At 38.2% G+C, this 14630-nt stretch overlaps 1 protein-coding gene across 16 annotated transcripts in view; it reads left to right on the top strand.

The window, feature by feature from the left end:
- LOC117406144 (peripheral plasma membrane protein CASK) overlaps nt 1-14630 on the top strand; it is a 163714-nt gene that overhangs the window by 147331 nt on the left and 1753 nt on the right. For 3 of the 16 annotated variants that reach the window (XM_059030067.1, XM_059030072.1, XM_059030070.1), the window contains 9 exons: nt 1403-1471; nt 2705-2740; nt 4568-4764; nt 5268-5383; nt 8289-8369; nt 8452-8532; nt 12233-12435; nt 12693-12776; nt 14132-14158. In XM_059030067.1, the coding sequence (XP_058886050.1) occupies nt 1403-1471; nt 2705-2740; nt 4568-4764; nt 5268-5383; nt 8289-8369; nt 8452-8532; nt 12233-12435; nt 12693-12776; nt 14132-14158 (894 nt within the window). The remainder of the gene's footprint in view (nt 1-1402; nt 1472-2704; nt 2741-4567; nt 4765-5267; nt 5384-8288; nt 8370-8451; nt 8533-12232; nt 12436-12692; nt 12777-14131; nt 14159-14630) is intronic. The other 13 variants (XM_034009986.3, XM_059030074.1, XM_034009992.3 and 10 more) reach the window with 11 other exon arrangements.

Below are 14630 nucleotides of genomic sequence, written 5' to 3' on the forward strand. Positions count from 1 at the left end.
TCTGTACCAGAACAGTAGCCTGTCTTGGAATGGTAGTCTTCCAGTCCAACATTATTATTTATTTCTTAGCAGACGCCCTTATCCAGGGCGACTTACAATTGTTACAAGATATCACATTAATTTTTTTCATATACAATTACTTTTCTTTTATTTTTACACATTATTTTTACATACAATTACCCATTTTACAGTTGGGTTTTTACTGGAGCAATCTAGGTAAAGTACCTTGCTCAAGGGTACAGCAGCAGTGTCCCCCACTTGGGATTGAACCCACAACCCTCCGGTCAAGAGTCCAGAGCCCTAACCACTACTCCACACTGCTGCCCCATTACTCCACACTGCTGCCCATGTTTATTGATTGTGGCGTGCTCAATCCAGTTGTCTGCTGCTGTAAGTTTAATGTTATTAAAGCATTGGTGATGGAGTCAATTGTGAGCCATTTTACAAAAGCAATGCAAATTCGTCCATTTCAAAAATTGCGTCTTTTTATTGACGCATAACTTTCAACTGCAGAAAATGACATTGATATTAACTTAGCAATACTGAATGTAGGGGACTGTTGTATCTCTCTTGTATCGCTACCGTGCTGTATATGGTTCCTATCTTTAATAGAGAGCTTTGCCTTCATAAAAAAATGAGTTGTTCTCAATTGCTGCTGTTTATCTCCACTTAGTGGCTATGGGAGGAACTGCATGATGTTAGTGTAAGAAAAAACAACTATACTATAACCCTTCAGTTTTGTCCTGGTGACCTTGTCTTTTTGTTTTCTTATGCAGAGAAAACCCATAAATGGCAGGACAACATTTGTGGTCAGGGCCTAAAGGTGAAATAACACCTAATACAAATAGTTTTAAATAAATAAATAAATAAAAACTAGATCTTGGGTAGTACTGATTTTTTTTTTTTTTTTTTTTTTTTTTTTTTTAAAGTAACCAAGGTGCTCAATGGTGGAAGTTGCAGGTAGCGCCAGGGATTCAAGGACTAACAGTAAAATGTGCAATTAAGCTACTGTTCCTCGGGAGCAATGGGTGTGAAGTTAACATTGTGTTCACAAAGCACCCTGCACATGATATTTTTTCAACGCATGATGAAGACCAGCAACTCCCTAAAGGTGTAGATATGTAGATGCCGTTAGATCAGAGTGTTCCTAAGTAGGAGTAAACTTCAGGACTTGTGTTGTGCTTTTACTACCAAAGTCAATAGGTCATCAGGGTGCAGTATTTGGAGAAACACAAATGTCTAATAAACCGTAGTTTCAAAGCTCCCATTTCTGGTACCTACCTAAACCTAGTACTTTATGTACCGTTTTGGCTTCTGTGTTTGTTTTATTCCCAGGCTGTTGCCGCTATGTGTTATGGTTGACTGCTGTTCTCTTGTTACTGAATGTTGTGTCTTATTTCAGAGAGAGTCCCCCTCCACCTCCAGACAGTCCCCAGCTAATGGGCACACCAGCATTAACAATTCCGTTTTGGTAAGGCTTCCATTTCCAGTGAAGAAAACAAAATCCAACCTTTAGTCGTTGGTGCTCATCTGTCATTGTTTTATTTTAGTTTCGCCTTTTATTTTCTGTGTCTGATGGGACTTCTCTTGAATACAGGTTCTCTTCTCTTGAACTTGAGTGGTACAGATTTTATTTTTTAAAACAATTGTTGTGCAAGACAGATCCTTTTTTTTTTTTTTTTTTTTTTTGGGACTTTAAGGTGTGTGAGTTCAGGGGGGTGATTATACTATGCATCATTTCGCATGGATTTCCATTTTATATATATATACATTTTTTAAACCTCTAACTGAAATCCTTACAGTTCTAGGGTTATTTTTATTTTTTTATGGATACACTCAAAGGTAGATGGTGCGTTATCATTCATAAGAGTTTTGGGTATTATTATTATTATTATTATTATTATTATTATTATTATTTACTAAGTAATTAACTGTAGCCTAAGAACCCTTCCTGTCATGGAGTACCCAGTGTTTTTTGCAGGAGAGCTCTGAGAGGAGTGGTGTAGTTTCCGCTATCTGAGTTCTCAAATTGGTGTGCCCTCTGCTGTTGTGTTCCATGTACTTGCACTGTAAAGGCACTGGCCTGGCATTTCAATATAAAGAAGCTGCGACTTCCTGTGCATTCCTAACGAAGCTTGGGCCAGCCAGCATCTTCAGCATTAAATAAGGTGTCACATTGGTGATAAATTATTGCAGTAGGAAGAGAAACAGCTATCCTTTGCAAAAGCATTACATTATTGCACATCCAGAGATTCATGTCAAACCGTGTGTGCCCTTTGTAGTCAGTCATTGCTGGGATGTACATTTTTAAGAATATCAGAGTGCTTCATGCTTGTGTACCTGCAACTGCTTGGCAGAAAATACATATTTTTTTAAATAGCAAAACAGCTGAACAGTCCTTAAAGTGTCGTCAATAATTGGAATATTAAGGGTTTGAGTATATTAAGGAATCTTTATCTTATAATGCAGTTGAGATAGCATGTTCTCCATGAAGATCTGGTTTGGTGCTGAAGGTGGTGGCCTCTTATCTGCTTCTTCTAGCTTGCTGCATCAGTGATCTGTCTGATGCACTGCAAACACTTACCATTGTCAACTGTGCACAATTAGTTTGAATGAAAATGTGAAGACATGCTGCAAGTGTGTTTTTATTTCCACCTCAGTAAACGGTACATTTTTTCTTTCATGGGTTGACTTTATTCTGCAGGACATTCCATTAACTACCCAACCAAAAGGACGACAGGTGAATAGACTTGTGCAATAAATCCTTTTTCATTGTAGGCATACTGTAGCTGTATGTAGTTAGCCCACCCACTCCCCTTCCCATTTCATACTTTACTGTATGTGCTAACCTTGCAAAAGCATGACGCATTTAACACACACATCTTACTAAATTAATTTTCTGTTCCATCCATTAACACTAGGCATAGTATAACCTGGGGGATACATTAATACCAAACTAAAATATTCCATCATGTTTTTTTGTATCGAAATAAATAACACGTGCTGCCTAAAATAAAATGTACGAACTGCAAGCATGCACGATGTTTTGTAATGTATTGTTCATAATACATACAATATGGAAGGAGGAGAGAGATTACTTCTGGTTAACACAGTATAGGTACCACTGGAGACAAGCTTTTAACAGCTGCTGTTTTCAGCAAGTGCTATAAGAAATAATCCAAAAATAGCGTTTGGTGTCAGTATATCCCTAGTATATTCTCAGTCTTGCACAGCACAAGATGCATATATATTATTTTACTTATGTTTTTAAACTTTTTTTTTTTTTTTTTTTTTTTTTTTAATAATACCCTCATCCTGTTCCTGCAGGGGTGCCTTTAAGACGTAGATCACTGGGGTGTTTGTTTCATTAAAAACTGAGTAACACATGCATATGCAACAGACACAGTGGAAGTAATTATTCTTCAGTGCTTACGTAATTCAGTGGATCCTCATTATAGTGTTTTTTTTATATATATATAAAACCATTTCTACATGGAAATCATGTGCAGTGAATTATTAGTCTTGCTTTGTTGTAAGACATGCTCTTTAGAGGGCATTTCCTTTTCTTGTCTGTTTGGCTGCTGACAACAGACCTGATGCGTTGTCTCGCTACGTTTTAAAGACACACCTGATCGCTTCATTAAAACTTTGCATTCACAGAACTTGTAAACCGAAGTGTTCTCTAACCCTTTAAACTGAATATTCAAAGTTTTTATTAACAACTCCTTCCCTTTATCTCAGACAGGGAGATGTGGTTTTGGGATAAAAGCTTGGGTAACTTTTTTTTGCAGTTTGGCGTTTTGATAAGATACCGTAGCAATGCTTCTTGATCCTTCCTGGGTAAACTCAAACTGGGATTGAAGATCTAGTTTATGATGACAACATTTCTGCTGCTGTCCAGTATGAGTCCTCATACGTATCATGGCACATAATTTTGATAATCTCCATGCTTACTGTGTCAGATTAAGGACTGATGTCAGTATGATTAACTATAGAAATGATATTTATTACAACATCTTTGATTAAGGCAGCATCCATCTGGTGGCAGCAGTAGCTTATGAACGGTTCTAAGACACACTGTTTAGGGATGGGGAGGGGAAATTGTTAGCAAATGTACCACAGCTTGTACAGTTGGTTCACCTTTAGAATTGTGTGCAAACACAGTAAGCATCTTGCACCAAATAGCCTTCATTAGAGAGGGTGGGGGATATATATTATAGCACGTAATACAAGCTTCTACAACAAGCAATATTTTGTATATTCCGTTTTTGAGGCCTGGGCCTGGGTGGATGGATCCTTAAGGTGAGAAACCCTGCATACTGATGCTTGCCCTCCTCTCTTGTTTTGTTTTTTAACTTGTAAACACCTCTGCATGTTGTCTTCAAACAACAATACAGGAAACGGTCCGTGTTCACATTTGCATCACCTTACTTTTTACATCTTCACCCGCTTGCTTTTCCTGCTGTACCAGCAAATTGATAGATAAACCGCACTGCAATTGTGTTGTCCTCGTTCACAACTGAACTGGTGTGTGTTTGTTTGTTTTAACGGATGTGTTGTCTTGCAGATATATGTAAGAGCACAATTTGAGTACGATCCAGCGAAGGATGATCTTATACCCTGCAAGGAAGCAGGCATCAAGTTCCTGGTGGGTGACATCATCCAGATTATCAGTAAGGATGATCACAACTGGTGGCAAGGCAAACTGGAAAATGCTAAGAACGGGACAGCAGGCCTCATCCCATCTCCAGAACTTCAGGAATGGTGAGTTCTGCCATACAATGAAACTTCACAAAGATCCGTTGTATTAGCCGGCAGTGATGTACATGCGTTTCTGTTAAGAGTATATTTTTTAGATTTAAAAGTGATGAAACTTGATATGGATTTTCATTTGCACACATTCTTGAGAGTGATCATCTCGGTCATGGTGACCTGCTTATTCATGAGTTTTGGCTTTTGATTGGTAGGTCTAATGAAGGCACCCGAATGAGTTTTCATTGCGCAACGTGCTGTGAATGTAGGTAATGGTGTGCCCCTACTGTGTGTCCAGTTTTGTAAGTCACAGCCAGTTGCAACCAGAATGGTGTTTACATCGTAAACCCACCATATCAAAAATAGAAAATCTCCTGGTCAGTTTGCAAATGTATCTAGTCACGTGACATTCAGGATAGCGGGTACAAAAGCTAACTGTCCTGTGCCTCTCTCTCTCTCTCTCTCTCTCTCTCTCTCTCTCTCTCTCTCTCTCTCTCTCTCTCCTCTGTTTTTAGGCGTGTAGCCTGTATAGCAATGGAGAAAACCAAACAGGAGCAACAAGCCAGCTGTACCTGGTTTGGCAAGAAGAAGAAGCAGTACAAAGACAAATACCTAGCAAAGCACAACGCAGGTGCTGTAAAAATAGAGCACAGATTATTTTTGTTCTTCTAACAATGATGTGTTTTTTGTTTTATTTCATTTTGGTGTAATATATGTAATGTTCTACTGCAGGACTGCATGATGACGATTAGTGCTTATTTAGAAACAAAATGTGTAAGGTCACAATCACAAATAGGTAAGAGCTCAATTCATGCACAAGGTGACCTTGGAGCCCAGTTGTTGTTCTGCATTAAACACTTTGGACAGACTATAGTGTAATGGAGAACATCATCAATTATTCATACTTCAGTACTCTTCATAAATGCCCGGATTTATATAAATCGTTTTAATTTCAACCTTCAGCTTTTGTTTCCAGATCCATTGTAGAAATAATCTAGCCTATTTTATTAAAGCTAATTCTCAGTAGTAGGGTTTTGTCCTAATCGGACGGAAGATCAATGTCCTGTTTCTATGGAATACAAGCTGTGCTGTAAGAAGTGGTACTGTGGGCTCAGCGCTATCCAGGCAGCAATGTGATATTAAAAGGTTCACGTTAGTTTACAGTTTTAAACAGAGGTCCAGATGATTTTATAGTTTTCAGCCTGTTTCCAGATTCAGGAGAGTTCTTGTGTCTTGGCCAAATTCATGTTCAGATACAAAATTCTTGATTTTCTTGAATACATTATGATTCTGTGGCCAACGTATGTGTATAACTGGAAAATAAGAAGTCACAAGACTGCAATTATTTGAGACCTGAAGATTGCAGAAAAGTCACGCTCCAGTTGTTACTCTGTGGAAGACAGTGGAATATGTTTCTCTTCAAATTTGTAAACATAATTAACGTACATTATTTGATTTACAGGGATTCATAATAAATAATATTTCACAGTGTTGTGCAGGGAAGTCAGGATTTTGCTGGTCCGAAATCATCTTTATGTACTACAGGACCTAGTTTCAGGATGCTAGAACATTTCACAGTCTCTACAGCCTGTAGTATTGCAGAGCCTTGACCCTATGGGCTTATATAAGCTACTCAGTCAATATGTGTTATCTGCATGTTGGCCGAAGGTAATGTTTTATTACATTATAAAAATGAAAGAATAAAGCATGTTTTCTATACTTCCACTGTGCTCTCAACAATGGTTAGTTGATCTAACTGCAGTGTTAGCACTGCTAAGTGTGACTTTTTAGAATTTGCTGTGTTCTTTGAAATACTGCATGTCAGCTTTATTCTGGGTATTTTTTCTGTGATACATTTTTTTGGTTAACTGATGTAATTGAACCATATCTCAATGACCCCCCTGTACATTTTTCATGCCGTCTTCCTCCCAATGGCCTCTGTGCATGTAAGTAACATTGAGTGACAATGCCTCTTTTTTTGCTTCTTACCTTTTTTATTTAGCGAGAATGTATTTCTGTATGGATTTATTTAATATTTTTTTGGTTTCTTTAACACCAACATGAAACCAAAAAAATACTGTTCGCTGTCCCCACCTCTCCCGTGCTCCCTCGCTGGCTCCCTTTCTCTGTTGTGTTGTTAGAAAGTCTTTTTCCTGTTGGCACCTGTGAGAGCAAGCGTTCCCGTGTCCTTTTGTCTGAATTCAGGGACTAGCAAGGACTCCACTTTGCTGTTTCCAAACATTACTGTACCTAACGTGGCTTAGTGCCCAGTCAGTTACTTTTTGATAGCATCTGATATGGGGCACATTAAGAAAACATCAAGACCCCTGCTTCCCTGGCCATCCCTGCCCATCCCTGCCCATCCAAATTGTGTGTTGTGGTCATTTCCCTGTATGTGGAAAAATTGCTTGTAACCCAAGCAAGCACCATTCAGGACCTGGATAACATCAGATTTATAGCACCGATATAGCCATGTTGTACTGGAGGCATGGTCTTTCAGGTACTAAAAATGGTGCTTATTTAATCCTGCCCTAGGATTGCTGCAAAAAAAGTCATTATTTTGAGTGTCCAAGGCAGTCGGATTCCACTGTGCCTGTGTGCCAGGGTTGTAACACTAATCCTCAGTTTCTCGTATCGACACTGCAGCATTCAGATCTTACGTAAAGTGACAATCAAGTGCTAACAGGAAATTAAGATTGTATATTTGGTAGGGTTGGAGCAGAATAACAATTTGGGGGAGCAAGACGGAATAGAATACTGTAGCTTTAAAATGACTGCTTTCCACAAAAAGATGCACAATAGTCATTTCTTTCTATTTTCTAAACTAGTAACCTGAAGGGCTAATTTGGCTTGATTAGTTTTAAATCTTTCTGCCGTCTAATTTCTAAATTGTTTAATTGAACCAGTGAAACATCCACATCCTATTGTAGAGGAATTCAATGTTTAATTGTATCTTATTTTTAAACCTGGGGTGGGATGGCTTTCCATGACCGGAATTGGCCTTCTGTAGAGATTCCTTCTGTCTATTTTGTGGAATGCTGCTATAATGAACAACCAGCTCCTACTAGGTTAAAAATGAATGCAATTGTCTTGTAACCTTTGCCAGTGACTGTATATATGCTGGTTCGCTAAAACATATTATTTCTTTCCTAAATTTTCTTGATGCATATTCTTCCATGTCTCCCCTAAATAATAATTTCTTCAAAAGGATGGGGAACTTAGGCCTGTGAAGCATGGAATAAGATTGCAACAATATCTTGATATGAGCACTAAAAATAAAAAATAAAAAACTTAAGCTATTTTAAAAGGAGTTTTGTGGCATGTTTAACAGTCAGTATTGTATCCAGTAGTTTGTTTTGAGATAATAGCAGACTGAGGAATTACTGTCAAGTGCTGCTATACAGTCTCAATCTTTTAAGGCGCCTCTTCCTATTGGTAATGGGCATGAGCGTGTTTTTAATAAGTCTTTAAAATTGAACTGCAGCATTAAATTGATCTCCCTTGTATACTTATGTATTTGATTTATTTCTTTTCAGTCTTTGACCAACTAGATCTCGTCACATATGAAGAAGTAGTGAAATTGCCAGCATTCAAAAGGAAAACATTAGTCTTATTAGGTAACCTCTTTTTATTATTATTTTTTTCCTTGAAAAATATTTTAAAGGTGTTTTTCGGGCTAACGTTTTTGTTTAATCACAGGTGCTCATGGAGTTGGTAGAAGACACATCAAGAACACACTCATCACAAAACATCCCGACAGATTTGCATACCCCATTCCACGTAAGTCCACATGATTGGCTGTATAGCCGGTTTTGATTCAGATTCAATCATAGAAGTAGATAAATCTATAAATAATTTAAATAAATAACTATGTCAGTTATTTTAAATAATAACTATGTAAAAAAAATGGCAAGTAGCAGTCATCCATTTAAAGGTTTGACGTCTAAATGCTTTCCAAGTAGGAAACCTCCATGCTTTTTTCCTGCGTTTCCATAACTTGGATCACATTGAACTGTACGGGATAAGCTATAATGCAATTTAGATACTCAGGAATCTCAGCCAATAGGCCCGCCAGCTGTGTCATTGTATTTATCCAGTCATGAGGTAAGCACCAGTTGACCACTTTGTTCTCAAAGACTTCGGTAAGTCTCCTAGAAATCTCTGCATGTCTGCTCCATTTATATATGAGGTTATTTCTGATTTGTGTGAATTATAGGCATCGCTTACAGCTCTGTGGAAACATCTGTTCACAAAAAATTCACGTCTAGTAGCAGGATGCTGTTTCATCATTCATGTTTCAAAATGAAAAGGTGAAAATCTGAAAAGCAAAGTAGCATACAGCTGTTGTTAACTGAAACGTGGACCTGTTAACCCAGCCTAGCCTAGTCCTAGTGAAATACATACAATTGGTCTGCAGGTTTTATTTTAAAATGCAAACCCAAGAGGAGATGGAATAGGGACGTCTGATCCATGATTCTGGTAGTGCTGAAATGATAAAGCTGCCAAACTCTTCTGTGAGGTGCACATTCTCTGAATACAAAATTATCAAAGGCTTTTGACCTGTTGCTGTTTTGTAAAATGTTGGCGAGAATGTAATACATAATGTCTGGTTTTACTGAGATTAACTGTCTGTTACATCATTTGCCCCTCTTTCCTGTGGGAGCACTTTGAGCAAACGATCTGCTCCCAGGTTTGAGGATCAGTGAGATAGATACAAACTGTTCCTGGGGGCGATTTAATCAAACCAACCTGAGACCCAAAGAATAGTGCGTCTTGGTGGGTTTGTTTAGCATGTGGACTACAGCACAGCAGAAAATTCAATACATTGGGATAGGAAGGGGAACTAAAATAGACTACTGCAGTTTGTATGGGGCTTATGATGCTCTGTTTTGCAAATTTGTTGCATGTTTCATCAGATAAATTATACATTTAATGTGAGATTAGCTCATTTAAAATCTATCTGGGATCAGATGTCCAGTGGAAAAAAAGTGGAAAAGAGTCAATAAGTGGCATTAGATACATAAACCAATCCTAATTACCTCAGCTTGCATTGTGCCATGGTTTAGGTAGCATGAACTTGGTGTCTAATTTAGCCTATATTTCCCTAGTGGGTGTGTGTAGGAATAATGTTGTTGCCTTTAAAGGACAAGGTTGGATATTGTATTTCATATTGGCCCTGCTCCAAATGGTCACAGGTAAATTATTTTTATTTGTGTTATTTTACACCTACAGTATAATGTTCCATGTATCATAATTAGGGCCTCTGATTTTTGGTTTTAACCGATATGACCAGATAAAATATTGTGAGAAGTGTTGAATTTAAGTCAAGGGAAGTAATGTTAAAACTTTACAATGCATTAGTAAGACCTCACCTAGAATATTGTGTTCAGTTCTGGTCACCTCGTTACAAAAAGGATATTGCTGCTCTAGAAAGAGTGCAAAGAAGAGCAACCAGAATTATCCTGGGTTTAAAAGGCATGTCGTATGCAGACAGGCTAAAATAATTGAATCTATTCAGTCTTGAACAAAGAAGACTACACGGCGATCTGATTCAAACATTCAAAATCCTAAAAGGTATAGACAATGTAAACCCAGGGGACTTTTTTGACCTGAAAAAAAGAAACAAGGAGCAGGGGTCACAAATGGAGATTAGCTAAAGGAGCATTCAGAACAGAAAATAGGAGGCACTTTTTTACACAGAGAATTGTGAGGGTATGGAACCAAATCCCCAGTAATGTTGTTGAAGCTGACACCCTGGGATCCTTCAAGAAGCTGCTTGATGAGATTCTGGGATCAATAAGCTACTAACAACCAAACGAGCAAGATGGGCTGAATGGCCTCCTCTCGTTTGTAAACTTTCTTATGTTCTTAAAAGAAAGGAGAGCTGCATCTTTGCCATAACCCTCGATTTTCTTTAATGACGTTTCAACCTGTGTCACCTGATCTGAGAGCAGGGTTGCCAACAGGCTGCAGAATCTCGGGACACTTTAAGGCAGGTCAGGTTTTGTAACTCACCTCTCTAAACTGCAAGTAATTCAGTAAAGTGAGTGTGAATTGTGCAAACTGTCGCTAAATTAATTGAATTGTTTTACTTAGTTGTTACCAAAAGCACATACATGCCTGCAAGGATTGTTTCCATCAATTAGAGCAGCTTTATGATTGGCTTTATGAGTCACTGACTGGGTGGGACTGTGTAAAGCAGTATTAAACAATTAGAAACTTTACCTGCTGTCACAAGGTTAAATGAAAGTGTGCAGGTGAGTGCAGAGTTATCTATAATAATGGTGTTTCACTATTTTGATAGTTATTGCTTACTGTATAAAAAAAATTCAATCAATACAATTAATCGTTTTTACGATGCTCTCCGGATAGGTGAGTTAAAAAAACCTGACTTGCCTTTAAGTGTCCCGAGATTCTGGAGCCTGTTGCCAACCCTATCTGAGAGCTAGGAGGAAAACATTACCGTGATGAGTGACCTGAATCTCCCTGCGAAATAAAACCCACGATTTAAGGGCACCGTGTAACACATATCAAATAGGCTACAAAATAATTTTTTAATTATTGTAATATAACACAGCAGTTCCCAAATGGTTCAACTTATATTGGCACATTACAGTAACATAAAATTTGATTTACTAAAGGTAAAGCATGTTGTTCAACAACATCTTGCACATGTGACAGTTGTAAAGTTACAAAAAATATATATTTCTGTGCATCGATTTTTATTTTTTTTCTCTCAGTATGATCTCTAGAACACGTCTAAGACAAAGCAACAAAGCACAAAAGTCTACAACAGTTTGCCATTACTATATATTACAGGTTTACTGCATAACTTACTCTATGAAAAGTGTGATGTGAACGTGTTGTTGCATACAGGGGTATGTTTGCATTCAGCAGCTGCATGACGTGTTTAGTGCATGCTCCACCAGTAGGGGGTTGAGAGACGCAACAGTTCATCAAATGTGTTCTTGTTATTAAATACAAAAGTTACACAAGATACAAAAGATTTGTGTCTTTTATTTAAAGAAGAACCGCACACATTGGACGGATATAGGATTCGGATTCGTTTTACCCTGCTCAAAAAGTAGGTGTTCGGCCCGAATCCAAAACCGAATCCTGGATTCGGTGCATCCCTAATAATAACAGCATAAATGAAGCCAAGAACAGAGACTTGTTTTAAATTAAAAAAAATAGCTGACATGTTTATCCATCCTGCACACTGAAACCAAGGAAACAAAGGCAGGGTCAGCTGCAGAAAAGAAAAAAAAAACAGTAGAGACTAAAACAAGTAGTAAAGTCAGTCAGACTGCAAAAATAGACACAGCATTCTAAATAAACACCTTTTATTTATTAGTGGTTAGTGTGACGTTCTTTACTTGCCATTCCACTACTGAGAAATAATCAGACTTGTTTTTAAGCTACACTGTGAACTAACCCAACCCCACCCCCACCCCATCTCCTTATGTTGCAATATCCACAGACACAACCAGACCTTCAAAGAAAGACGAAGAAAACGGCAAGAACTACTACTTTGTAACACATGACCAAATGATGCAGGACATCTCAAACAACGATTACCTGGAGTACGGCAGCCACGAGGACGCCATGTACGGGACAAGACTGGAAACGATACGCAAGATCCACGAGCAGGGACTGATAGCAATACTAGACGTAGAACCACAGGTACGCCACCTCACCCCTGAGCTCCCCAACACTATTCTACTGGCGTGCAGCTGTTGATGTTTTGAAAACCACCTGCTGCTGTTTACATAAATAAATATAATAGTTCTTATGGTAGGAGGCTGGATTAAATAACAATTTGTCTATTTACATTTACATCAATGTGCTAATTGGGGACTGACAAACTGTAGTCTTTCTGTAGTGCTCTTTTGTTTGTCAGTTACACCTCTTGAAGCCAACTTTTTGGTTGTTGTTGACAGGCTCTGAAAGTCCTGAGAACGGCCGAGTTTGCTCCCTATGTTGTCTTCATTGCTGCACCTACCATCACCCCTGGCATCAATGAGGTGAGAGCCCACTGCTAAACAAAATACACAGTCCCAGAATGCAATTATCTGCACTCCCCACTCTGCTGCTTATTAACAGGACTGAAAGGGAGTTTAATTGGTCGATTTGTGTCAGGCTGCTGCAATAATGCATAGGGCTGCTTTATCTCCTGCAGTTAGTTAATGAGTTTCATGATTTGGGTATGAAATTGATCTAAAAGGGAGTAACCCCCCCCCCCCCTGAAAAATGCAGAAAATACAGAAGGTCATTGTGATCAGGAGTGTGCTTGCATTTTATTGGAACTGAAAATGAAAAACTTGCTGTGGCTTTCCATTGTTTTGCGCTCTTTCTTCGCAACAAGCGGAGGCAATACTAATTCTGCTCCCTGGTCCAGTTCCCCTTGACTTTCCTCTTACATCAGGCAGCCTTTTCTACACAGCTGTAATTATTGTAATGCACATAACATCCAGAGACTGAGTAAACAACACATTATTAAAATGTTAAAGGCATGCACTTCAGGATTAACAAAATAATGGACTGAAATGATCTTGCAAATAGATTTAGATGGCACAGCAAACACAAAAGTCGGGGAGGGGGGGGGGGGAATGAAAAAGAGATTAATCTATTTTAGGAATGCATTCATTCCTGAGAATTATAGAGCTCTAAGAATCTGTGCACATTTCCAGCCGTTCTCAATGCAAATGCAAGCAGGGATTTCATGTTCTTCATGCTGGACCCTGTGTGTTTGTATCTTTTGCTAACAGTATATTGAAACTTGTTCAGTCCATTTTCATGTATGTGTTCTGTACTTCCAGAATTGCATCATTTTATCTACCTTTTGCAATGGTGTTGTATTGCAATGGAGCTCATTTCAACAGTGTTGTTGTTGTTGTTTATTGAGCTTTTGGCCAGTGACCACTTTAAAAAGCAAAACCACCACTTCGGTTTTGTCTTTCTTTACTGTTGAATTACTGTCATTGCAATCCTCTTTTCATAAGTACAGGCCAGTTCTATTAGGATTGATAGTGTCTGATTGCATACGTGGCAAGGCAGGGCTTGCATGACCCTAAATCCCAAATAGAACTGCAGTAGCTGTTCGTATAAACACATAGTATCATACACTAACTATTCTATATAGCTTGAATTGTGTGTCTTGTATTTGCATCATCTGTTCTATGTAGAACAGGTTGGCATGCTGTCCTGTACAATGTGTTTCAAATGCCTCTATAGTGTCTGTATCACCTCCTACCATATATCCAACTTTTGTTTGTTTTGTTATCATTTTTCTCTTTTGTTTCTATAAATAATTTGGTTTTGCTGTCCACTATGCATGGTTTTCCTTTATTTTTCTTGCATTCCCTCTCATTCTACTTAGCTTCCCAGGTGGTGCAGAAAGTTACCTGTAAGTATTAATGGTAGTTAGTCTATGGATATTAGATATTAATCTGTGTTAGTCTATGGATGTTTAGCATCTGTATGTTTTAATTGTCCATGGTGTGTGTTCATGTCCAATTTCAAAACAACACAAATCCATCTTGGCAACAGTAGCAAACAATTTTCAGGCTGTTCTAAACCAAACAGAGATGGGAGGGGGTGGAGTACTTCAATTACATCGCAAAGTTATTATTATCATGATGGGATAAAGCCTTGCTTCACTGTACTGATATTCATTAGCAAAGGTGAAAGTCTGGTTAATGCAAGGTAAAATAGGATCAGGGCAGCAGAAAAAAAGAGGTGTTTCTGTCTGTGTTAGCAAGAGAGTTAAATGAAGGGAAGAGTCTCAATACTGCGCAGCCTTCATTAGAAGAAAATAAAATGGTAAGATAATCACAGGATAAGATAGATAATAAAGCCCAAGTAGCTTTTTAATTAAT

Source organism: Acipenser ruthenus, chromosome 9 (assembly GCF_902713425.1).
Source record: "Acipenser ruthenus chromosome 9, fAciRut3.2 maternal haplotype, whole genome shotgun sequence".
Classification (NCBI taxonomy): domain Eukaryota; kingdom Metazoa; phylum Chordata; class Actinopteri; order Acipenseriformes; family Acipenseridae; genus Acipenser; species Acipenser ruthenus.